The sequence below is a fragment of the Sciurus carolinensis genome, chromosome 8 (assembly GCF_902686445.1).
Source record: "Sciurus carolinensis chromosome 8, mSciCar1.2, whole genome shotgun sequence".
Lineage (NCBI taxonomy): Eukaryota > Metazoa > Chordata > Mammalia > Rodentia > Sciuridae > Sciurus > Sciurus carolinensis.
The window spans coordinates 101,959,334-101,984,952 of NC_062220.1; the positions used below are offsets into that span (position 1 = coordinate 101,959,334).

At 48.9% G+C, this 25,619-nt stretch overlaps 2 protein-coding genes across 5 annotated transcripts; one reads left to right on the forward strand and one right to left on the reverse strand.

The window, feature by feature from the left end:
* Positions 1-3,806: 3,806 nt before the first annotated feature.
* Positions 3,807-17,340, forward strand: Dbnl (drebrin like). 4 transcript variants are annotated; one of them, XM_047560294.1, is made up of 13 exons: positions 3,807-3,963; positions 8,497-8,552; positions 10,628-10,740; positions 11,742-11,816; positions 12,887-13,033; positions 13,832-13,909; positions 14,113-14,264; positions 14,434-14,485; positions 14,813-14,906; positions 15,172-15,267; positions 15,372-15,484; positions 15,876-15,981; positions 16,566-17,340. In XM_047560294.1, the coding sequence occupies exons 1-13, from the start codon at positions 3,881-3,883 to the stop codon at positions 16,703-16,705; spliced, it is 1,305 nt and encodes a 434-aa protein (XP_047416250.1). In that variant the 5' UTR covers positions 3,807-3,880; the 3' UTR covers positions 16,706-17,340. The 4 variants fall into 4 exon arrangements, with proteins under 4 accessions (XP_047416250.1, XP_047416251.1, XP_047416252.1 ...); XM_047560295.1 differs by having other exon boundaries at positions 14,437-14,485; XM_047560296.1 differs by lacking the exon at positions 10,628-10,740.
* A 1,062-nt stretch (positions 17,341-18,402) lies between these two features.
* Positions 18,403-20,844, reverse strand: Pgam2 (phosphoglycerate mutase 2). Its single transcript, XM_047560298.1, has 3 exons — positions 20,385-20,844; positions 20,103-20,283; positions 18,403-18,602 (listed from the first exon to the last, which is right to left on the reverse strand). Exons 1-3 carry the CDS (start codon positions 20,796-20,798, stop codon positions 18,436-18,438), a joined length of 762 nt encoding a protein of 253 aa, XP_047416254.1. The 5' UTR covers positions 20,799-20,844; the 3' UTR covers positions 18,403-18,435.
* Between the last annotated feature and the right edge of the window lie 4,775 nt (positions 20,845-25,619).

Here is a 25,619-nt window from a genome sequence, read left to right on the forward strand (position 1 = left end):
GATTTTTTTGTGTCATTACTCCTTTCAAAAAAGATGGAGCAGATTGAGTCTGGTCTGCATCTGCCTTTTGGGGGGTTTCTATTTAGGATTCTCCTCTTACCATCAAGCATCTTTTGAGGTCCTCTGGTGTTTGTTCCTTGCCTCTCACCATGGTGAGGATTGCCTTCTTAATTTCTCTTTGCTAACCCTTTGGTCTTTGCTTAAACAGGACAGTAAATCTTTTTTTTTTATTTAAATTTATTTTTATTGTAAACAAATGGGATACATGTTGTTTCTGTTTGTACATGGAGTAACAGCATACCATTTTCATAATCATACATTAACATAGGGTAATGATGTTTGATTCATTGTTATTTTTCCTCCCCCCCCACCCCTCCCACCCCTCTTTTCCCTCTATACAGTCCCTCCTTCCTCCATTCTTGTCCCCCTCCCACCTCCCATTATGTGTCGTCATCCACTTATCAGCGAGATCATTTGTCCTTTGGTTTTTTGAGATTGGCTTATCTCACTTAGCATGATATTCTACAATTTCATCCATTTGCCTGCAAATGCCATAATTTTTTTATTATTTATAGCTGAGTAATATTCCATTGTGTGTGTGTGTGTGTGTCTATATATATATCACAGTTTCTTTATCCATTCATCAATTGAAGGACATCTAGGTTGGTTCCACAGTCTGGCTATTGTGAATTGAGAAGCTATGAACATTGGTGTGGCTGTTTCTCTGTAGTATGCTGATTTTAAGACAGTAAATCTTAATAGATGGAGAGAATGACTTTACCATGATGTCCTTCAGAAAAGCTATTAGCACAGGCTCTGCTAAGTAAGCAGCAACACCATGCAGTGTGTGAAATTGTGTACTTCAGCTCAGCATCACAAAGTATTTTGCAGATAATGATTCATATAGTCTAGGAAGTGGGGACTGATTCACATGTTCAAGGTAGGTCAGAGGGAAAAATTCAGGCCCAAGTTGGTGTTAAGACTGTGAGTATCCACATTCTGGGTTTTTAAGCAATAGCTTGAAGAAACGTGGGTTTTCTGGGTCCAGTCAAAATTTCCCCAAGCTTGCCCTCTCTGCTTGAAATAGGTAGTAGAAAAGTAAAATCAGCCCTTTGGGGATCCCCAGTAAAAATCTTACTCATTGTGAATCTGAAGTGGGCTTTGTACCTACTGACTCCTTGAACAGGCTTGTTCCTGAGAAATCCTCTTAGGTTCCCTTCCAGTGAAACGGTCACCCACTTGTCATGCCTTCTAGGGCTCAAGTCAGCCTGAAGAATACTCCTTGGGTCAAAGCTTTGTTGTAACATTAACCATGGTGTAGGGGCTCCTGTGTAATCCACATCTCCAGAAACGACACTTGCAAGGCAGGTCCCTGGTTAGCAACTGGACAACAGATCTGAAAAGTCAACTATGGAGTAATGTGTGTGTTTCTCCTTTAGACCAGAGAGGTCAGGGAAATGGAATTTCTTGTTGTATCAAGGATTGAACCTAGGGGCATTTAACTACTGAGCCATTTCCCCAGCCCTTTTTATTTTTTATTTTGAGACAGGGTCTTGCTAAGTTGGCTGGTACCTTACTAAGTTGCTAAGCTGACTGAACTTTCAATCCTGCTTCAGCCTCCTGAGCCACTGGGCTTACCTTACCCTGGGCATGATCTTAAGCAACAAATCTATGATGAATAAATGACTATTAACTCTCCCAGAATTTTCTGGATTTGAACAATGGAGCTGAGATTTTTCATCTGTCAGGTTCCAGAAGTATCTGGAAATTACAAGAACATGGCAAAGGGTCAAAAATCTCACAGCAAGGATATTTAACAGTATTAAAATGGTAGCTTGGGACATAGCAGCCCACACCTGTAATCCCAGGAGCTCAGGAGGGTGAGACAAGAGAATCACAAGTTCAAAGTTGGCCTCAGCAACTTAGCAAAGTTCTACACAATTCAGTGAGACCCTGTCTCTAAATAAAATATAAAAAGGGCAGGGGACGTGGCTTAGTGGTTAAGCACCCCTGGGTTCAATTCCCAAAAATGAACCCATGTAAAATGGTAGCTTATAGCTGAGCAGTATATCAACACAGAAGAATTCCATACCACCTCACTGAAGTTTCTCAAGGATGGCATATTCCAGAAGAAAGTTTCCTTCAGTGTCAGAAATGGTGCTTACAGGCCTGATCTGCAGAATTACTGGCCTGGAGCCTGGTACCCAAAGAGGCAGAGAAGGCGCCTGAGTTCACCATGGAGCCACTTGTCTCTCATCCCTTTTGGTGCTTAGCTCTTCTGACGGGCAACTTGTTTAAGGAATGAACCTTACACAGCACTGGATCTAGCCATGAGTGCTGGTTACCTGAGAAATGGAGGATGTGGCTGCCAGCATCCCCAAACAGCAGCTTGATGCTGTGGGGGCAGAAGCAGCAAATCAAATCCTGAGCAGCATTCCTTCCAGAGGCCTACTTGTTCACTTGAAGAAGGACTTGCTGTTCACTTCTTGAGGCCAGTTTTCTGACTCTGTTTTTCCTACCATCTGGTCTTGTCCTATTGACATATTTTATTTAAAACAAAACCTAAAACTATAGAGAATCTGCAAAACTCCCAGACCAGATAGTGTGGCTTTCTGATTTTTCTAAAATAGTCTCCTAACACCTCCCGGCTTCCATGCCCCTACCCTCCAGACAGGCTCAATGGCATCCAGCTGCCTACAATAGGGTACCCCTGGAGGGCAGGGCCTTGGCCATCCTTCATTTTGGAGGGCAATAGCAGAGCTACCTCTTGGAGCCTGCCTCTCACTCTGCTGTCCCCTAGTCCACCTACAGTAGTACCAGTGGCTGATCGTGCAAAGAAGACTGTTACTTCCAGGTGGTCATTGTAAGACTTTTCTATTTATGTTAAGTAGCATTATGAAAGCAGTATGCAAGATGTGATGGGAGGAAACACAAGAAAAATGGGAGTGGGTGGGAGACAGGGATGGAGATGGTCTACATATGGCAGGTCACATCCTCTCTTTAAAATCCACTAGAGATTCCATTAGATCTCCAGAAAAACAAAAAGCCCTTCCCCTGGACTTCAACTTCTCCCTGTGCCCCATCTTTCAGACCCTTTAAGCTGGTTCACACTTCAGAACCTAGACATTTACCTGGGAGCTTTCTTTCCAGATCTTCTCATGATCCATGCACATTTGTGGATGGGAAAAAAAAAAAAAAAAAGATCTTTCCTGGAAGGGAGCTGATTGAGGCAAAATGGGTCCCTTCCTTCTCAATATGAAGGTGAAGCACAAAGCGAGTTCTTTTCATTCCTCTACTACCCCCACCTTTAACCAAATTGCAGAGGGAAAAAAATGAGAGCCAGCACAAAAGCTTTTTTTGTTTGTAGCGTTGCGCTCATCACTTAGCATCCATTTATGCGTGTATTCATTATATCATACTTTATTCATAAATCATACTTCTGATGCGGGTTCACACATTGGCTCGTGGGATCCGGTGTGGAGGAAGACTTGTGAATGTAAGATCTCTCAAGTAAGCGCATTAACAGTGACACGAATTAAAAGAACATGAGCATTGTTCCTTGAGCTACTAAGCGACTGGACTGGAACCAGAGCACGCGCTAGGCCACGCCCGGGGAGAGCACCCAGCTGACGAACAGCAGCGGACAGACAGTTCCTTCAGTTGGCCGGCGCCTAAATAAAACCACCTCACTCTCCGCTCTCGGGCAGCAAGCCCAGAGGCTAAGGGTTCAGTCCCGCCTCTACTTCCACTTCCGGCACCGGGCGGGTCTTCCGTTTGTCGGAAGCTAGGCTTCCGTCCACCTGGGCGGGGCTCCCGACTGGCAAGGGAGGCTGGACCCAAAAGCTGCAGCGGCTGCAGCTCGGGGATCGGGGAGCGGACCATGGCGGCGAACCTCAGCCGGAACGGGCCGGCGCTGCAAGAGGCCTACGTGCGGGTGGTCACCGAGAAGTCCCCGACCGACTGGTGGGCAACTGGGCGGGCCCAGAGTGGGTGGGGGGCGCAAGTGCTGGGCGGCGCGGCCGCAGGTGATACTAGGCTCACCTGCCTGCCGGCCCCACACCCCAGCTTGGTGCTGTCCCACCCACTTCAGCGCTGCCCAGTAGTTCGTGAACGGGTGAAACAGCTTGGGAGACTAAGCCCTTCCCCCTGCACCTTCGACGCCCAGTGTCGGCTTCGCGGCCCTCCATGTAGGACTTGGCCCGGTGGTACTTGCTGGCTTCGCTAGGTTCTTTTTTCCAGCTCTGGGACTTCCCTAAGAAAGGGGTCCTCCTCAGGTCCTCCACTCTCGCCTTAGAAGGCGGAAGCAGCGCTTGACTTCCCGAACGCTTGGTTCAGAGTTGGCCTTTGAGAGGGGCCCGACAGCCGGGCTGGGAAACATGAGCTTGCTCTGGAGGCTCAGACAAGGAGGACAGGTTTGGGGCCCCGGTTCTCTGGGAATGTGGATTTCAGGACCTCCATTTCTCTTTTCTTGTATCTGAGTCATGGGAAGAATAAAAATAGGATGCTGGACACTTACTTAGAAAAAAAGTCCGGTCTTCTCTCCACCACTCCTGGACAAGCTTTGGGAGGCTATCAGTGTGTAGGTCTCCTTATGCAGTTGATGAAACTACAGTACTGGGATCCTGAATCTAAAGTTTCTGGGTGAACCCTGAGCAGTCCCCATACAGATCAACTCTGCAGTATGCATAGCTATGTGTAATTCTCTTTCACTTTCCCATTTGCTTAAACTGTTTTCACTGACCAGTTTTTAGTTCTTCAAGTTCTAAGAAATATGCTCAGTATGGTGATGACCAAACTTGGAAATTAGAAACTAGAACTTAGAGGTGGAGTTGTGGTAGGACCTCCCCCACCCTGTGGTCAGCACTGAGACCTTGTCTACTGAGTCTGCCCCATTGTGTGGGTCCTCATGGACTCATTTCCTGTTGCCTGGGCTAGGTTTTGCTGCTGTGACCAGCCACCTCTCCCCTTGTCTAAGTGCTTTCTTGTCTCCTCTGTACTTCCCTGGTACCTCAGTCTTCTCAGAAACTATCACTGCTTTTCTGTTGTGTTTGACTTTTTTTTTTTTTGTACTGGGGATTGAACCCAGGGATGCTTTACCACTGAGCTACATCCCCAGTCCTTTTTATTTTTTTTTACTTGAGACCAGGTCTCACTAAGTTGCAGAGGGCTTCACTTAGTTGCTGGGGAGGAGCTCTAACTTGAGATTGCCCTGCCTCATGCTCTAGAATCACTGGATTTACAGGCATGTGCCACCATGCCTGGTGAACTGTCACTGACTCGGGAATGATACCTCACAGCTCAGCTAGCAGTGCAGACTTCCCATGTTTCTAGTCTTTACTTGGGTTTCTTATCAGAGCTGTCTACTGCCACCACAGCCTGGTTCTGACCTGTCTCATCTACTCGCTGTTCCGCTTTAAGGTGCTAAACCTCCTCTTATCATACTCATCTGCCTGGATAGCCATGCTTTTGCCCACTTACTCATTTCCAGGCTCCTGAATAGCTACAGGTTGTGTCAGTCAGTTGCATGAGCCCCTGGCAGCCACCCTAATTGTGGAAGCCATGTAGGTAGTTACTCAACAAACTGAGGCAAGTCCCCATTCACTGGCTGAAAAAGATTTGGACTATCTTACTTTCCTACCCATAACTCTGCGGTGACTTCCCATTGCACATTGAATAAAGCCCAGACTCCACCCCACCCACTTGCCCTGTATAACCCTGTTTCTGCTGCCCCTCCTATTTACCACACTGTGGCCACACCTGCTCAGTACCACTCTACCCCTGTCTTTCTCTTCCTCAAACTTGCAAGATGGTTCCTCTTCAAAGCCCTTGCTCTTGTTGTTTCCTCTGCCTAGAGCGCACTTCTTCCGCATCATCCCAGGTGCCTTCCACACCTTCAGATCTCTGCTCTGAGGTTGCCTTCTCAGAGAGACCTTTCTGAATTCCTAGCTTCCTGACTACAGTCACCTTTTCCTCTCCTCTAGTTTCACTTCCTTCAGATACACGCTGGACACATGCTGGAAACACTTGGGAATTTTCTTGTCACTTTTATCTCTTCACTAGAATGGGTAGGATGGACTTATCTCTTCCCTAGTACCTGGTATAGAATTGTTTTGTGTACTCAATGCTCAGATGAAGGATGAACTGAATGATACAGAAGAACCAGTAGAGAATATCAGAGATGATCTACAGTTTGGTGGGTTTTTAAAGATGCAGGTGGCATTGTACTGGGCCTTAAGGCCAGAACCAAAGCTTTCGCTCTCCATCTTGATCTGTCTCTAGCCCCCTCCCTTTGGGGAGCGTGAGTACCAGGGATTGAATTTAAGAGCACTCCATCACTGAGCCACATCCCCAGCCCTTTCTTGTATTTTATTTAGAGACAGGATCTCACTGAGTTGCTTTGTGCCTAGCTAAGGCTGGCTTTGAACTCTCCATCCTCCTGTGTCAGCCCCACAAGCTTCTGGGATTACAGGCGTGTACCACCGCACCCAACCTTCCTTCAGGTCTTGATGAGTTTGTTCTAATCTGGTTCATGTGTCACCTCCTGTGCCTATTTTACTCCCTGACAGTACATTAGCACCAGGTGTGTGTCTTGTCTTTCTTGTTAGAAGGCAGGTTCCATGGGTGGGGCCTTTGGGATTGTTCATAACTGCATTCCTATTGCCAGTAAACAGTAGGTTCTCAGTACACATATTTGAAAAGAATGATGGAATATAAGGACTTGACATGTCACACATCCTTCCTATGCATAGGCCAGTGCACCAGGTTTTGTCATGTTGATTTGAAAGAAGAGTGGTATTCTATTAAAGATGGGAATGAACCTCTGAACTGGGAACAGTCTCGAAGGTGGTTCAGAGTGGATCTCAGGGGAGAGGGGAATGAAGTTGGATGGGTAGGTGGCAGATACCAAACTTGGCCTCATTAGCTGCCAGATCCCTTCTTGGAGGAGACATGCTGCCATCTTCTGTCCCTACTGCTTGTGCCAGTATCTGTACCCTGGCAGCCAGGCCTTGTGGCCAGCAAGAGGAATGGTCTTGCTGGGCATTGTGGTGCATACTTGTAATCCCAGCAGCTCCAGAGGCTAAGGCTGGAGGATTGCAAGTCCAAAGCCACCCTCAGCAACTTAGTGAGACTCTAAGCAATTTAGCAAAACCTTGTCTCAAAACATTTAAAAAAAGGTCTGGGTATGAGGCTCAGTGCTTAAGCACCCCTGGGTTCAATCTTTGGTATCAAAAAAAAAAAAAAAAAAAAAAAAAGAATGGTCTTCTTTCCCCGACAGAAAGTTCCACCAACTCAGGCTGATATCCACTACCTTCTAAATCTTTTTCCTTGTTCCTCTGTGGTTTTCTTTCCTTCTTCATTCTGTTTCCTCTCCTGGTAAGCAACAGCTCTTTTCTAGTGGCCTGCCTCCTCCCTACTAACCAGGTCCACAGGCATGGGGTTTGATTTTTCTTTCTCAGGCATATGCATCTACCCAGTGGCACTGGCAGGCTCTTTTCCCCAGAGCTTCTGTCTAGTCTTCCTCCCAAGCTGGGGAGATGACAGACACTGGGTTGTGTTTTGTCTTTGACTTTCTGTGAGAGAGGTCATTGCCTCTGCTCCATACCCACCAGCACGGCCAGGGTTGTTAAACTCTTGTATGGTTGGTTCTGATGACTGTGTGTGCACTATGGAGCACCTCAAGCAAAACTTGCCTCTTGAAGGCCACCTCTACAAGAATGTTCTCCTTGAGTAACCTTTCTTCTTCATGACTCAGATTTAATAAAATTTATTGTCTTCTCACCACCTCTGGGGTACAAGTTTATAAGCCAAAATTTTTTTTAGTCTTATAAGTAATTAGTATTACCAGAAAGAAAGGCAACCCAGTGTCAGCCATGGAGAGTTAAATCACTAGATAGAAAGCTTGCCCGTGTGTTCCTGTCTGTAAGAGGTTGATGGGTCACTGGTCTTTATAGACTTCATGTAACATTGCCCTGTGGGTTCTGATGCTGTGCACACCTATTAAAATCTGAGTTTGCCAGGAGACTGTCACAGGGAGACCTGCCACCGCACTCTTCAGGCATCACTGAAGGTAGGGCAGATGTACACCCGAGTGTTGGCAGCCTCCAAGTTGCCTGATGAATCTCTTTCTCCTTCCTACCTACCTACCTACCTCCTATCTTCTTTGAGGTTCTTTGAATTCAGAAATATGTAGGTATCTTTTGTCTTTTTAAATTCTTTTACCTAGTAGACAAATGAGTATTTTACACATGAATGTGCAGAAAATTCATAAAACTCCACAACTTATGTTTTCCTCTAAGTAGGTATGTCCTTCTTATCTCCATGGCTTTGTTTCTCACAGCAAGTCCCATGGTTAGTCAGCCTTAGTGTGGCCTACTGAGAACCTGTCTGGCAGGTCAGAGCAAGGCAAAGTAGAGCCTGCATCTGCCATGGTAGGTGTGGTGATGGCAGATGGAGCTCAGGGTGCTGACCACTGAGTCCACTCGTGTTTTGTTTCAGGGCTCTGTTTACCTACGAGGGCAACAGCAATGACATTCGTGTGGCTGGCACAGGGGGTAAGTATCCCTCAAATGGGCTCTCAGTACCAGGAGGCAGGAGAATAAGATGCACAAAGGGAAGAAAGTTTTTACTGTCACTGGTCCATCGCTGGCATTTCAGCCATCACAGCAGGAAAGGGACTCAGTCACACAGGTTTCCATTGCAGTGACATCTCCCCTTGCTGAGGGTGGGAGTGGGATACCTGCTTTCTGCAGACCTATCCCCACATTAGCTCCACTGAGGGATTCCTTGACCTCCTGATTAGGATGTGGACCAGCACAAGGCAGGTCTAGGGGGCCAGAGCTGTATCAGTCCTCTGGGCAGCATGGGCCTGGCCCTTACTGGACAGTTCTGGTAAACTTTGGTAAACTTTTGGTACGTTTCAGATGTTTGTGAATAAAAACATTCTTCCTCAACATTTTATCCCTGGATACAGGGCAGTGCTACTCTCTCTGGAGAAGCTAAGTGCAAGTAGCCAGCCCTCTCCAGTTCATGGGTATTCTCTGTCCAGAGGGTTTCAGCTGGGTGGATGCCAGTGGTGTAGGTAAAGAAGGCCCAGACCTCTCCTCTGCCTCTTCTCTGCCCTTACCAGGGGCAAGAGCACACAGAGACCCACCTGCACTGGGGAGAGGCAACATCACTGCATGTGATGATGGGGACCTCAGTGGAGGTAGTCTCTGCAGAAGGAATGGCTCCGGGCCACCACTGGGCAGAAACTGGCAAGTAGGCTGAGCTAGAGATGATGGGGTATGAATTCCAGTTGATACTCTGATCCCTCCCCATGCTCAAGGCCAGCATGCCTATACTCTGAGGTTCACCTGACCTCCTCCCACTCCCAGTCCTGAGCAGAACATGACTTTGTTGTTCAGTGAGTGCCTGGAACACATTCTCTGCTTGGTGGAACAAATACAGTTTTAGTGACAATTGTTGATAGAAAGCCCTTACTCCTACAAGCTGTTCTCACTTTTGCATCCTCTTTCTAGAATGATTGCCACTGAATAGGCATCTCACATGACAGGGTAGATGCCTGAGAGTTGCAGGGATCAGCAATCTGAGTGTCATGCTGCTTTTGCCAGTGACACCAAGCAAGACTATGCTACCAATGCAGCATTGACTGCCTCGGGTTCTGTGGATCCTGCAGCTAAAATACCTGACCCAGTTCCTCCTTTCAGCTTTGGGAAGTTTGGGGTTTGAGGGTCAGTGCTATGGAGAATGCCTTATGCAGCCCTTCTTACCTCCACCATCTGAGACTCGTGAGGGCCAAGTCAGTTTTTCAGTTGTGAGATGTTACAAGAGATCTGACGCTCTGGGTGGCCCTAATGCCTGAGTGAACATGTGGTTCCCAGAGGGGATGACTTAGTAACTCCACTATCCTGGGGCCCTTTGTGGAGTCCAGGCAACAGGAAGAGTGATGTAGAGATCCTTCACTTGGAAGTCTGATGGCTGGTCTGAGGTGGAAATATTTATTTATTTATTTTTATTTCCAGAGTTATCTTTGAGTTTAGAAGAGTGGTTTTTAAACTAGTGTGGGCAAAAAAAAAAAAGGTCACTTAAGGTGCTTGTCAGAAAATGCAGTCTCCTGGCCAGGTGAGGTGGTGCACAACCAGCAACTCAGGAGGCTGAGGCAGGAGGATTGCAAGTTCAGAGCCAGTCTCAGCAACTTAGCGAATCCTTAGGCAACTTAGCGAGACCCTGTCTCTAAATAAAATAGAAAAAGGACTGAGGATGTGGCTCAGTGGATAAGCACCCCTGGGTTCAGTCCCTGATACAAAAGAAAATGTAATTTCCCTGGGTCTCACCAGCTATGCTAAATCAGCCTTGTGGAAGTAGAGCTCAGGAATCTGGTTTTATTTTGTTTTTATTTTTATTTTATTGTGGCATTGGGGATTGGACCCAGGCCCTTACTATGCCAGAAGTGCTCTATCACGGAGCTATACATGTATATGATTTTAAACACAGCTTCCAAGGATGATTCTGAGATGGTTGGGTGAGAAGCCTTGGTGAAGAGTGGCTTGGATTTCCTTCCTGATGAAGCAGGCACTGGGGTGGGCAGGGGCACTGGCCACCTCTGACCCTCCCTGTGACTCTGCAGAGGGTGGTCTGGAGGAGCTGGTGGAGGAACTCAACAGTGGGAAGGTGATGTATGCCTTCTGCAGGGTGAAGGACCCCAACTCTGGCCTGCCCAAGTTTGTCCTCATCAATTGGGTACGTGGACTTATCTCATCTAGTGTGACTGGGGAAAGTCCCTTGACTTCTTTCTTGTTTTGACTTTTTCGGGAACAGGGTATTTTACTGGCATGATTTATTAAATAAACAGAACAGTTTAAAGCTGGTGAAAGAGCAGAATAGTCAATTAATTCATTGTAGCCCAAAGAATAACTGTCCTTGTCAGGAGGGTCACAAGTTAGCCTTAACAACTTAGTGAAACCCTGTCTCAAAATAAAAATTTAAAAAGAACGGGGTAGAGTTCGTACCTAGCACATGTGAGGCCCTGGGTTCAATCCCCAGTATGGCAAAAAATAAATAATTAAATAAAATGACTGACCTTGCTACACAGAATTCATCCTCCAAACCCAGAATTGGTCCTGCAAAGTGAAGTAAAAATGGTCATCACAAGAAATTCCTGCCCCATTTCCTTCAGGGTAGTCATTTTGGTGAAGCAGAAATCCCAAGGGAGTATGCAGGAGCCTGAGAGTACAGGGACAGGGGCTCCAGCAGAGTACTAGGGATCAAGAACTCTCAGGAGCCAGGTGCAGTGGTGCATGCTGTAATCCCAGTGGCTCAGGAGGTTGAGGCAGGAGGATCACAAGTTCAAAGATAGCCTCAGCAACTTATTGAGGCCCTAAGCAACTTAGTGAGACTCCATCTATAAATAAAATATAAAAGGACTGGAGATGTGGCTCAGTGGTTAAGGGCTACTGGGTTCAATCCCCGGTATCAAAAAAAAAAAGAAAGAAAGAAAAGAAAAAGCTCAGGCAACTCCCCCACAATGGAAGCCAGCAACTGTCCTGCCCAGAGAACAGTTTCTGAACCCCTTGGAGGTTGAAAACTAAATTCATTTTTGTGACTCAGTTGGGAGAATGATGTCTGCTTTGAGGAGATTCTCTTTGGGGAGATAGGGAAGCTGCTGGGTCCCTGGGAACTTGTGGGAAGGGAAATGACTTTGGGAGGAGGCCTGGGTCATGCTGGGTGTGCTTGTGTTGCAGACAGGCGAGGGTGTGAATGATGTGCGGAAGGGAGCATGCGCCAACCACGTCAGCACCATGGCCAACTTCTTGAAGGTGAGGGCTACACCAGTCCTGCTGCCCCTTAAGGGGCCTTGCAGGATCAATCATCCCAGGTTCCTGGGTGTAACTGAACTGGAATTGGAGCTGGAATCAGGAGCGTACTAGTGATCGATGCTCTGTTTGGCCCTCAGGGCATGAGCAGAGGCTGCTCCCCTCTGGGTCAGCAGATACACAGGAGGCAGAGATGTGATCAGAACACCCAAAGGTTGGTCTCAGCAGAGCAGGATTAAAGATCAAGCTGGAGCTGATCCAATGAGCAAGGCTGGGCCTGGGTTCTGATTTGTTCATAAGTACTCTAAATAGCTTAGCAGCATTGTCAGTATTTGGAGAAAGGAAAAGGATGCTTGTGCCCACCACCCTAACACGTATCATTTTGATGTATTCCTTTTCAGTCTATTCATATCAGTTGTTCTATGGTAGAACCTTTTTTCGATTTCAAAAGCACTTATGTTTAAAGTATTTGTTGTTTACTTGTTAGGTGACTTTTTGCACTTCCTTGATTACCAGCAAGGAGACTCCTTTGATTCCCATTTCTGCAAATACATTTTCTGATATGACTCTGTTTCCATCTAGTAGATGAAAAAGACTTCCAAGTTCAATGGGTGTAGCCAGGTGCAGTGGTGCATACCTATAATCCCAGCAACTCAGAAGGATCACAAGTTCAAGGCCAGCCTCAGCAACTTAGTAGTGAGGCCCTAAGCAACTTAGCAAGACCCTATCTCAAAATAAAAAGGCCTGGGCATGTGGCTCAGTGGTTAAGAATCCCTGGGTTCAATTTCCCATACCAAACAAACAACCCAAAAAACTATTGGGTCTATAATAACAGAGAATGAGGTCATGGGTCTGCTTTTCAGAAAGAACTTGGTGGCCAACTGGGCATCTCCTGAGCTGCAATAGGGACTACCACACAGGGAAGCAGGGCCTCGGTTCCCAGCAGCCAGACAGATGCCTTGTAATCAATCTCCTGTGGGCAGTCATGGCCTCTGCTACATGAACAGACAGAAGTTTTTTCATCCTCTCCTGTGCTTGCAAATCTTGTCTTTTAAGTGCTACTTCTGCCACAGGGGGCCCATGTGACCATCAATGCACGAGCAGAGGAGGATGTGGAGCCTGAGTGCATCATGCAGAAAGTGGCCAAGGCCTCCGGGGCCAACTACAGCTTCCACAGGGAAAGCAGCCGCTTCCAGGATGCAGGACCCCAGGCTCCAGTGGTAAGTCCTGCCTGCCCATCACCAAGCTCTCATTGCTGAGGACCTGAGGATGTGGCAGAATCTATATGGTTTCCAGAGTCTGTATAGTTGGACCCCTCATGACTGGCTTCCATAGATGGTAACCACACCTGGTAATTGGCCTAGCCATTCTAGCACCTTTGTTTGGAGCCAGCTATGTATGATCAGGTTAGAGGCTCTTCGGAAATGCACAGCTATAATGGTCCAGCCATCCCTGGGGATCACAGTGCCAGCAAGACCTAGGTAGTCTCTGGCAGGAACCACTGTGGAAGAACCTTAGTTGGCATCAGAGCAGAACCCTACACACCCAAGTTATGGGGAGACACCTGTAGACTCGTGGTCCTTAAACTGGGTAGAGTTAACAGTCAGGATTGCAGCATCAAATGTGCAGTTGGGTTCTGCAGTAATTCTTGTGGACAATGCTGTGCCAGTCAGCTCTCTAAGGGGTAGTCCTGGCCAGAGGCCTGCCTCAGAACTACTTGGTCCCCAGGAGTCTGCAGACAGGACCTTTCCTGCCTTGGCCCCCATGCACAAGGGCTAGGTGCCACGAGACCCCTTCAGTGTTCTTAGGATTCAGCATCCCTGCTGGGGCAGGTTCCTGGGCCTCTTTCTGGGCACTTGGTGTTCAGCTCCTTGAGGGTGGTAGGTCAGGCTCCCATGTCCCCACTGAGTCCAGTCCTCGTAGCACTCACCTGCTCTTGTAAATACCCTACCCTCTATACCCTGGAGGCCTAACCTTCCACCCAGGGCCAGGTCTTTAGCATTTGCTGTCCCCCACAGGGTTCTGTGTACCAGAAGACCAATGCCATATCTGAGATCAAGAGAGTTGGAAAAGACAGCTTCTGGGCCAAAGCTGAGGTAAGAGGCATGGAGTAGGGGCACAGGTGTGTAGTGAGTGTTCTACCTGACCATTTATAGGTAGTTAAAGTAAGGCATAAGTAGGGCATGTGAGGGATGTGCTGTAGTGTCTTCCCTCAACCACATGCCTGTGGGACCTGGTCCCAGGCAGGAGGTGAGGACATGGGGACAGTGTGGGGTTGAGTGGCCAGCCCTCCCTGCAGAAGGAGGAGGAGAACCGCCGGCTGGAGGAGAAGCGACGGGCTGAGGAGGAACAGCGGCAGCTGGAACAGGAGCGCCGGGAGCGGGAGCTGCAGGAGGCAGCCCGCCGAGAGCAACGCTACCAGGAGCAGCACAGAGAAGCCAGCCCCTCAGGGTAAGCCCACCCTTCACTGGGCTAGGGTGCTGGCCCTCATGGTGGTGGGGGGGGTCCCTTGGGGGTCCCTGTGCGCTCTCTTAATCCCTCAGAGGCAGGAGGACTGGGAGTGCAGCATTAGGGGCTGCTGAAGAGCTTCAGCTCTCTTCTCCCACTCTGGCCTTCCCAGCAGGACATGTGAACAGCAGCAAGAAGTGGTTTCAAAGAACAGAGAGGAGCAGGTTAGTATTGGGCTTTTCTCTCAAAGGGTCTAGAAACTTTCTGATTTGGATCCATCACATGTTGAAGCCCCTGAACTTGGATCAAGGGCTTAGCTCAGGCCCATGCAGTGAACAGGAGACACATCTGAGCACATCAAATATGCCAGTGGGGAGGAAAACCAGGAGCAGAAACTTCCGGCATGAACTGCAACCTAGTCCTGGGAGAGGCCCTATCAGCCCCTTGGCTTCTTGCCCCTGATATAGCCTTGAGGGCCTGCTTGCTGGGGCAACAGACAGTGAGGTGAGAAACTCTTGGGTCATTGCTCAGGTCAACGTGTGTTCCTCTAGGTGTTTTCTGGTCAGCGGACTGCACACCCGCGGGAGATTTTTAAGCAGAAGGAGAGGGCCATGTCTACCACCTCCATCTCCAGCCCTCAGCCAGGTGGGTCCTCCCTCTGGGCCTGGCCACAAGACAGATTAGTGACAAGGAACAACTGAGGAGAGCAGCCTAGGGCCAAGGTATCTCCTACTCATATGGCTATGCTGCCTACCATCTCTCCGCAGCGAACATGAGACACATCTGGGATCTCTGTACCTGTGCTAGCTGGGGCCAGCCCCTTTGGGCTGCTTTAAAAGACCAGGGTGGGTGTGTGGGCACCAAGGAATGGTTCTTAAGTGGTGGGGATGTTGTTTGTGGGGGTTTGCAGGCAAGCTGAAGAGCCCCTTCCTGCAGAAACAGCTCACCCAACCAGAGACCTCCTTTGGCAGAGAGCCAACTCCCACTATCTCAAGGCCCGTGGCAGGCAAGGCATTTGTTATCCCATTGGGCCCTGGAGGGGGGTGATGGTGGAGAAGGGAGGGTTGTAGGAAGAAGAGGAGTCAGAACTTGCTGTGTCCTCTGATGCAGATGTCTGTGAGGAGCCAGCACCCAGCATTCCTCCAAGTCTGGTGCAGGCGGAAGAGGAAGCCACATACGAGGAACCCCCAGAGCAAGAGACCCTCTATGAGGAACCTCCAATGGTGGGTTCTCTGCAGTGGGGTGGGGCAGCAAAGGTGCCACAGGCCTGAGTTTTCTGTGGTACACTAAGGGTTTTGAAGCACTTATGGATTCTCATTCAACTTTTGGAAAAGCCACATGCTGTAAGTTATGTGGGCCAGTGCCCATGAGGCTGATCCTGGACGAGAGAAGCACCCTGCAGTTTATGGCTAGAGGGGTTTGCACTGTCTTTCAGCCTCTGTACCTTGGGGTGATGACTGTGGTATAGATGTGTTAGGACAGCTGCAGCCCCCACCCTTACTGTGCTATTCATCCTCCATGTGCTGTTGCCCATCCTGTAGACCCCAGCTTGACCTGAGCCACCTACGTGAAAAGGCTGAGTCTGGGTAATGTCATCTGTCTCTCTCTTGGCAGGTGCAGCAGCAAGACACTGGCTCTGAGCACATTGACCACTATACACAGGCCCAGGGACTCAGTGGGCAAGGGCTATGTGCCCGGGCCCTGTATGACTACCAAGCAGGTAAGGTGCCCAACCTGGTTGCCACAAATCATGGGTCCTGAGGTTGAGATAGATAAGAGCAAGTGACTGGGGCTCTGTAGGGGGACAGCACCAGGGGTATTGGGAAAAGAAGAGGGAAGTGGGAGGCAAGTTTGAGGATGGAAGCCCCACTAGAATGGTGATGACCATGGCACTGGAGTTTCTGTTCTGAACAGCCTGGCCCTCCCCACACACTCTAGCAAGCAGTTTACCATCCATTCATAGGAACCCCAGTTACCATCTTGTAGAGCCTCCAGGTCTGACCAGAAAATAGAATCAGAACTGGACTCTGACTTCCCAGAGGAGACCTTGGGGAAAGGGCTAAGGGTCTCTGGGGAGCAGCCTTTTTCAGAGGTATTCTGTAGGAAGATGTTCCCGGGTGGTGGGGCACCACTGCAAGTGTTGGGCTTCATGCAGGCTGGATGGCAATGAGATGTACCAAGGAGAAAGCAGACCAGCCCTGAGCTCTCGTGCATGAGGGAGGGGGGCTGTCCAAGAGGCAGACATGGGTTGGGGGCTTGTGAGCAGGGGTCCTGATGCAGCCCCTGGGCTTAACCTTCCTGCAGCGGATGACACGGAGATCTCCTTTGATCCTGAGAACCTCATTACTGGCATCGAGGTGATCGACGAAGGCTGGTGGCGTGGCTATGGGCCTGATGGCCACTTTGGCATGTTTCCTGCCAACTACGTGGAGCTCATTGAGTGAGGCTGAGGCCCATCTTTCCCTTCCCCACCCAGATGTGGCTTCCTTATTGTTAAAAGAGGAGGTGCAAGAGTCAGTGTTCGCCATTTCCAAGAATGGAACCACCATGAGGACAAGGCCTCAGGGCTTCCTCTGGCTTGGGTGGTTCAGCCTCTGTCACCCCAGATGCAGCAATAACCCAGTGATTCACAAACACACTTCCTGCAGCCTCCCAGATGCTCCCACTAGTCTGGCGCTTCACCTCTGTGGGAGACTGAGCTAAGCCCCACCTGTAGCAAGCCCCCAGGTAATCTCTGCCTGAGGAGAGTAGGTACTGCCAAGTTGGGTCTCTGAGCAGGGGCATCTGGGGGCAGCCTTCTGTATTTGCCTTTTCTTTCTCTCTGGCTTCTATAGGGTGGTGGCTGCAACTATTTAGAATGACCTTTGGGAACAGTGAATTTAGAGAATTGCTTTTAGCAGTCTATGACCAAAGTCAGAGTGGACCATGATGAATTTGATAGCAGGGAATTATTGTCTTTCTGGAGCCTACCTGGCCCCACTCCATTTCTGTCCCTGAGTTTGGGCCATGGGAAGCAGGGATGGGATGACCAAGCTCCCATCTCTGGGTATGTGAAAAATCAAAGACATGTTGTGTCCTTCTTGCTGTCTCCGTTTTCTATCCCAGCCTGTCTGTGTGTCTGAGGAACAAATCCAAGATTGAAGTTTGGTCGCCAGGCTCCCAGCTCTGGTCTGATCTGCTGTGGCTTACCACTCCTATGTGGAAACAAACCTCAACCTGGGGGTCTGCATATGCTTTGTGTCTGGGGTAGATGTGTTTTGTGTTTGTGTGTGTGTGTGTGTGTGAGAGAGAGAGAGAGAGAATGCACAAATGTATGCATGCTCCTGTCCTTAGACCAGGAGCATGGCCAATTAGCCATGTAGGAGAGGCATAAATGTTACTAGCATGTGACTAACGTTGGAGCCTTCCTGCATTACTGTTCCTCTGGGAGAGGCCAAGGCTGTGCAACTCCCTACCTTAAGGAGTTTCTGCTACATGGCACAGCATATGTGGAGGAGAGAGGCACCTGGCTCCTGCTCAGTATCTGGGCAATAAGGTCTGTCTTGTGCCTGAGGGGTGCCAGGTGGATGTGCTTGATTTCCTGCTTCACCTGCTGGCAGCCTAGGGCGAAGGCCATGAGGAAAGCAGTGGTCGAGCCTGATGTTCCCCATTGCCAATCCTGCCTGTCCCTTAGGCCTCCTCCCTTTCTACTGTAAAGATAACAGGTCATGGAAGCCTCATAAGTCTGGCCTATTGTATGCTGTGAAGCCCCACAGGCTTGTCTGGGCTCACCAGGAGGTGGGGCTTAGGGATAGCAGAGAACCACTCATTCTCTAAAGGAAGCTGGCCAAGAAATATTTCCTGACTGCTGGCCTTGCTTCCCTTGCAGAGGGCTGGGTCCTTGGCCTCTTCTCCCCTAAAATACCCTAATTTAAGAACATGGTTACCAAGTGGCTTAAAAACTTAAGGGTTTCTTTGGCATATAGGTAGTCACAACCCTGGTTCAGCCCCTGATAGCCAGGCCTGGGGACTAGGCTTTTGCCCCCAGGTGATGTGGGCTCCAGGGATAGCTGTACTGGTCCCTGGGGTCACCACAGCTAATGGGGTGAGCTGGGCAGGCCATAACCCTGCCATGCCTGGCCATGCTGAACTCAAGGCAGTATGCAGAGAGTTGTCTTTATTGCCATACCCACCCTCACTTGGCCTTGCCCTGTGCAGCCACAGCTTCCATGGCCTTCCGCACCGTCTCCTCATCTCCCAGGAACCGCATGGGCTTGGTGGGCTTCAGTGCCTGGTCCAGCTCATAAACGATAGGGATCCCCGTGGGCAGGTTCAGATCCATAATGGCCTGGTCTGACATCCCTGGACCAGAAGAATAACATCCTTAGCCTCTCTGTCTACAGCCTTTCCATATAACAGACCTCATGGCCTTTCTGGGCCACAGAGCCGAGCTGCCTGGCACTAATCCTCTCAGCCCTGAGGGCAAGGCCACAAAAATGTACCTAAAGGTCAAGGCAGAACTAAGCTAGACTGAGCAGCCTACAGAAATAGCCCAGTGGCAAGACACAAACTTCATCCTCCACGAGCAGCTGTGACCTGTGGTGGTGCCATCCACAGTTTCCTCAGCCCAATATGAACTGGCCAGACTGAATTTGAAGGTCGGAAGGACATTAATCATTTGGCTTCTAGGTTCTAAATTCTGAGCAGAGGAACGACTGGAAACCTGACCTTACCTGCTCCTGCAGGCCCCACCGCCAGTAGCAATTCAATCTTTGGCATTGGCATCACCCCACCCCCACCATGTAGGACGGACTAGAGAATGTTCCCTGGGAAGTTGGGAACACCCCCACTCCCCCTGGTACCTTTTCATACTCACCATGGTGCCTCTTCCCTTTAAAGCAGGTTGAGGCATATGGGGTTGTAGAGCCCCCAGAAAGAATGGGGGGGGTGTCACTCCCCCTCTGGATTCCAATCCAGGTGCAAGGGGTCCACCTATCAGCTCCTAGGAGCCAGAGATCTGGGATACACCTCATTCCTTTGCTATGATCTCCAACAAGCCTGAAGGTCATTCAGAGGCTAATTTAGACTGCCTTGACATCTAAGAACTAGTGGAAGAGACCATCACTTGGGAGCCTCCCCTTGCCTGTGTAGTTCTCAAGGCCCATTTGTCAACACGCCTTGCTCTTTTGGGGTTGCTTAACCACTGATCCACATCCCCAACCCTTTTTATTTTTTATTTTGAGGGTTTTACTAAGTTGCTTAGGGAACCAACAAGTTGCTGAGACTGCTCTCAAACTTGAGAGTCCTGCCTCAGCCTTCTAAGTGGCTGGGATTACCAGCCCAACCCTCCTTGCTATGAACTGGGAGCCACAATAGAGGCCTGGAGGCTGGGTACTCAATAGCTCTGCACCAAATTTCACTGTTCTCTTTGGAAGGAGCACACAAGAAAGCAGAACCCTGCACACATTGAGACAGTGAGCCTCATGAACTCCCCTGAAGTGATTTGGAGCCAAGTGCCCTGAGTCCTGGCCTTTTCCTAGGTGGGCATCTTTGTGGAAGATGCCACCCTCAAGCCTATCTCACCTCTGTTCAGCTCCTGTGGTGGGGGTGCCACCTCCCCAAGCAGGCTGCTCAATGGGTGCTGTGCTCATGAAACCCACAACTTTGAGAAGGAAGCACATTTCCCATAGTGGCCCAGAACACAGAGAAATGAAATGTCACAGAACTTTTTAAAATGTTTTCTCAACTCTCTAGATTCAATGCACTGATTGAAACCTCCACATCTGCTCAACTGCCAAAAAGTAAAGGCACTGTTACCCCCACCCATCTCTGCCCCACACCCCTCCTGAGGGTGGGCCTCACCTTCCAGGTGCTTGACAATACCCCGTAGACTGTTCCCATGGGCTGCAATGAGCACTCTCTTGCCAGCCTTGATCTGGGGAGCAATCTCCTCATTCCAGAAGGGTAGGGCCCGGGCAATGGTGTCCTTGAGACTCTCGCAGGTAGGCAGCTCCCCAGGTTTCAGGCCTGCATACCGACGTTCCTGGGGAGAGGAACAGGGACACTGCTCTTCCCTCCCTGGGCAGCTGGTCCCCAACCCAGGTTCCCAACCTCAGACCTTCAGGGGCCTTTCTAGCAGCCCACCTTGCTGATGGCGCTGTAGTAGGGGTGCTTCTCATCCATAGGGGGTGGCGGGGTGTCAAAGGAGCGCCTCCAGATTTTCACCTGCTCCTCCCCGTGCTTGGCAGCCGTCTCTGCCTTGTTGAGGCCTGTGAGGCCCCCATAGTGCCGCTCATTGAGGCGCCAGGTGCGCACCACAGGCACCCACATCTGGTCTGTGCCATCCAGGATGGTCCAGAGGGTGCGAATGGCCCGCTTCAGCACTGATGTGTAGCAGATGTCAAACTCCATGTTGGCGTCCTTGATGGCTTTGGCCCCATTCTTGGCCTCCTCCCTCCCTTTTTCACTCAGCTCTGCATCAAACCAGCCACAGAAACGGTTCTCCTGGTTCCATGTGCTCTCACCATGGCGGACCATCACTAGGCGGTGGGTGGCCATGGTGGCAGGGAGACACAGGGGCTCCAGACAGGGACAGCCGCCTCCCTAGCACCCCCAGCTTTATAACGGTCTGTCCCCAACCCCCACCCCAGCCAACTGCCAATCAGCATTCCAAGTTGGACAGGCGGCGGCAGGTGGCCAGTAGTGGCAAAGTGGCTGGGGGTGGGGGTGCCAGCTAGAGCTGGATTTAAAAATAGCCTCACATAACCACCAGCCCTGACTAGGCTCTGCTGACATGTCTATAACCAGCCTAGGGCCCAGGTTGGGTGGGGCTGCTGAGCAGGGCCAGGATGAAGGGCAGAAGTCAGGGCTGGGGCAAGTGGGGGCTGGCAGAACAAAGGCTTTCCAGGGGGAGAATCTTTGAGAACAGGAACTCTGTGACCCTGTCAGTCCTTCCCTGTTTCAGGCAAAGGCACAAAAAATTTCCTAGGCCCTCTGTAGGTCACTGTGGTACTGGGGAACAAACTCCAAGGCCTTGTGCATGCTAGGCAAGTGCTTTACAGAGTACATCCCCAGCCCCTCTCCTGGTCACTCTTAACCTAATGAGACAAACTTGTGTCTCAAGAAGAAATTGGCCCAGTGTCAGGGAGAACCCAGGGGTGTGTGCATGTGTCACCCTTGCAGGTAGGTCTGTGAGTCTGTTTAAGTGAACATGTCAAGTGCATGTCTGTATCAAGTGTGTGCAGCACACTTATTCCTTGTGTGCCTGTGTGCACTGTCTGCAATGCTTGTGTTGTAGATACTTCAACCTGGTTAGTTATATGTGATGGGGACCTTCCTCAGGTGTCCTGATTTCTCCCTGGCAGGCCCTCCCTCTTTTCCAGCCCTGCACGATAATCCCTGCAAGAATCTATGACTGGTGGCCAGGCTGCAGTGGGGTGGGTTGGGGGGTGGGGTCAATGAAGACAGAAAGAGAAAAGGTTGCTGTGGCAAAGCTAGGGGACAGTTATAGGGCCATGGCTTTGGGGGAGAAAGGTCTGTCCTTACAAAAGGTAGCACCCGGCAGCTTTGTGGATAGACAGAACAATCAGGAGGAGGAAGGGTTCACCTTCCTCCGGGGTACCCTGTTGAGGCCTTGTCTTCAACTGAGCCTTCATTCAAGTCAGACCCATCCCTCCCAGAAGAAACAACCTTGGAAAAGAAAACAATTCATGCCACCCAATAAACCCTCCACCTTCAGGGATACGACTGAGTCATGAGTATTGGATTTGTACTCAGCAGGAACACCCAGGAATAGGCTGAGGCAGGCAAGAGACAGCATGGCATTGAGTCCACGCCAAGGACTTCTGCATTCAAGTTTGGGGGGACATGAGCCACATGTGGAGGACAATTGCCTCACTCTTATCCTGCCATGCCTCTGATGACAGGGAAAGTTGAATGGGAGACAGCCTGTATGTGCAGGAAACCCTCCACACACCTCCTTCCATTCCTTGGGAGAGTTTCTGCACCCTAAAACTGGCTTAAGAACTCTAACAGCAGAGCTGGGAGAACTTCCTACAGACTAGGGACACTCCCCAAGGATGGAACGCACACCTCCCAGCAGTGCCGCATGCAGGTCTCAGTGCTCCATATCTACCCTGACGGAAGCCATGTCTTCTGATGTCATGGTCTTTTTGTCCTTTGACCACCAGGAATTGACTCACCAGGCCCAAGTAAACATGCCTGGAGGCCCAATCAGGAGGGATGATACCAGGGTTAGACAAGCCTATGGTAGACAGTATGGGGTCTGGGAAGAGAGAAGTGGTGGTGGGCAGCTACTTTGTTGGGGAGACATGAGCAAGAAACAGCTCTTCTGAGATGACATTTGGGTAGAAAGCGCAGAACACTAAGGACTCAGTTATAATGAGCCCTATGAGCAGGGCATACCAGGCTGAGGAACCAGCAAAGACCAAAGTCCTACAGAGCATTAAATAGGTGGGGACAGTGAAGAGGGGCACATGATAGAGGTAGCTTTGGGTCCCAACACAGTTAGAATCATTAGAGAATTTGAAGCATAGTCATGTTTAAAGTCACTCACAGGTATTTGGAGGCAGAAGGGGTGGTAGAACTGCCAGACTGGAGAGATGCTGGCCCTGCTGCAACTTAATGGGGTACTGAGAATGCAAAGGATGCCCAGAGTGCAGGGGAGATAAAACACCCATCTGACAAGTGTCTGCTGTTCCAGCATGGGGGTACAGAAGTGGGAACAGCAAGAAAAGTAAGCAAGTGGACAGGAGAGCTGCAGAGTACAGACGGTCCTGGGAAGGTAGGGTGATCCATCTCTCCCACTGACCAACACCATCAGCTGCAGAGACAAGCAGATGGGAAAGGCCACACTCAGAAGTTCATTGGAAAAGGTCACCAGTTTTTTCTTCTAATATTGCCCAGCCCAGATAAGAAGGCAGTTTGAGGGGCTGGGGATATGGCTCAGTTGGTAGAGTGCTTGCTTTGCAAGCACAAAGCGCTGGGTTCAATCCCCAGCACTGCCACAAAAAAAAAAAAAAAAAAGGCAGTTTGAAACCTGGACTAGGGAGAAGGAAATGAAGTCCTACAGGTTAGAGAGTCTGGGAAATTTCCATGTTTCTCTTTCTTCTTTATGGCAGTGATGGTACAGTGAGGACTGTACCCACCAAGCAGGGACCTGAACCCTGAGCGGGAAGCAATGGCCACTAGAGCATGGGGCAATTCTCTGCTGCACCCTCTGCTCCTGCAGTGGGCCCTGGATGTAGTGGAGGAATCACGCAGCAGGCTGGTAAGCAAAAGCTCTATATTTCTGACTGGAGACCTTGGAAGGGAGGCCCTGAGGAGCTGGGAAGCATCACCGAGAGCCAGGGGAGGAAAGAGATTGAATGATTAAGTAAGTGTAGGTGAGCTCATAGGCTTACTGCCCAGCTGTGCATGTGGGTCAGATCCTAGATGCATGCCACAGATCCCAGCCTGCCTACTGCAGACACAGGTCTAATCCATCTGGCTAGCTGAGAAAACTAATTTAACTAGAGTTAAACTTTAAACAACCAAAATTCTGCTTAGGATACCAACAAGGTTCCTGGTCTCAACATAATATTCAAAATACCCAGGATATAATCCAAAGTTACCCAGCATGTCAAAATCAGGGAAATTTCACCATGGCACAAAAAAGACAATTAGGATGCTCACAGTGAGGGGAGTCAATTGTCCGAACTGCCACATAAAGCACTATTTTAAACCAGTCTTCAGAAAGTACTGGTAAACATTCTAGCTGGGTCTGGTGGTGTATACCTTTAATCCCAGCAACCCAGAAGGTGAGGCAGGTGGATTACAAATTTAAGGCCAGCCCAGGCAACTTAAAAAGACACTGTCTCAAAATTTTTTAAATTTAAAATACCTGGGGATGGGATGTAGCTCAATGATAAAAGTGTCCTGGGTTCAATCCCCAGTACTGCCAAAACTGCCCCCCCCCAAAAAAAAGTATTGGTAAACATTCTTAAAATGAATGGAAAGAGAAATCGTCAGGTAAGAAACAAGCTATGGAGAGGAACAAAATGGAAATTTTAGAACTGCAAAATACAAATAACCAAAACTTAAAATCTATAGGACAGGTTCGAGAGCAGAATGGAAATGATAAGGATAATCAATAAACTTGATGATAGTTTGAAAAAAGATATAAAATTCATATCAAGAAACTCAATGAAGGGGCTGGGGTTGTGGCTCAGTGGTAGAGAACTTGCTTAGCAGATGTGAGGCACTGGATTCAATCCTCAGCACCACATTAAAAAAATAATAATAAACAAACAAATAAAATAATTTTTAAAAAAAGCCTCAATGAAAAAAGGGCTGGGGGTATAACTCAACTAAAGCACCCTGGGTTGAATCTCCAGAACCACACACACACACACACACACACACACACACACACACACACACCAAAGGGAAGAAATAGCAGCAACAGCAGCTTAGTTAACCATAAACAGGATAAATAGCAATAGTAACACAAAAATCCAAGCCCTGATATGTCACAATGAAACTTTGAAAACTAAACAAGAAAAATCCTAAAAGCAGTCAGAGAACAATGATGAATTTTCTGTAGGGGAACAACTTCTTTAAAAGGCTGGATTTCTCAACAGAAACCAGGAAGCCAGGGCTGGGATTGTAGCTCAGTGGAAGAGCACTCACCTAGCATGTGTGAGGCGCTGGGTTTGATTCTCAGCACTGCATACAAATAAATAAAGGTAAAGGTCCATCAACAACTAAAAAAAGGAGGGGGTACTGGGGTTATGGCTCAGTGGTAGAGCGCTTGCCTAGCATGTGTGAGACACTGGGTTCAATTCTCAGCACCACATATAAATAAATGAATAAAATAAAGGTCTATCGACATTTAAAAAAAAAAAAAAGAAAGAAACCATGAAGCCAGTAAGGAATAGAACAGCAGTTTTAAAGTGCTGAAATAAATGAATTGTCACCCAAGAATGCTACATCTAGCAAAAAAAATTTCTAGGAATAAAGATAAAATAGACATTTTCAAATGACAGCACTAAAATAATTCATAACTAAACACCAAATGACCTGAAGAGATTCCACTAGGCTCCATCTGCTGAGAGTTCCACCATCTCCCAACAGGGTCACCCTGGGATCAAGGCTTTAACACATGGGTCTTTGAGGGACCTTCTAGACCCAGACTATGGCATTCATCAAACAAATATTTTGTCCAACAAAAATTTTTAAAATCATAATCATCTCAATCTATGCAGAAAGCACAGTTTTAAAAATCCAACACCCATTCATGGTAATAGAAGGGACCTTAACCAAATAAAGGGCATATACATAAAACCAACAGCTAATATCATACTTAATGATCAAAGCCGA

What these genes read in the sequence shown, in the direction of transcription:
- Dbnl (XM_047560294.1), top strand. Translation starts at nt 3,881, where the DNA reads ATGGCGGCGAACCTCAGCCGGAACGGGCCGGCGCTGCAAGAGGCCTAC. An exon ending in AGTTTGTCCTCATCAATTGG is followed by an intron (nt 10,741 to 11,741) that starts GTACGTGGACTT and finishes CTTGTGTTGCAG; the next exon opens with ACAGGCGAGGGTGTGAATGA. An exon ending in AGAGAAGCCAGCCCCTCAGG is followed by an intron (nt 14,265 to 14,433) that starts GTAAGCCCACCC and finishes TGGCCTTCCCAG; the next exon opens with CAGGACATGTGAACAGCAGC.
- Pgam2 (XM_047560298.1), bottom strand. Translation starts at nt 20,798, where the DNA reads ATGGCCACCCACCGCCTAGTGATGGTCCGCCATGGTGAGAGCACATGG. An exon ending in ACTACAGCGCCATCAGCAAG is followed by an intron (nt 20,284 to 20,384) that starts GTGGGCTGCTAG and finishes TCCTCTCCCCAG; the next exon opens with GAACGTCGGTATGCAGGCCT. An exon ending in TATTGTCAAGCACCTGGAAG is followed by an intron (nt 18,603 to 20,102) that starts GTGAGGCCCACC and finishes CTTCTGGTCCAG; the next exon opens with GGATGTCAGACCAGGCCATT.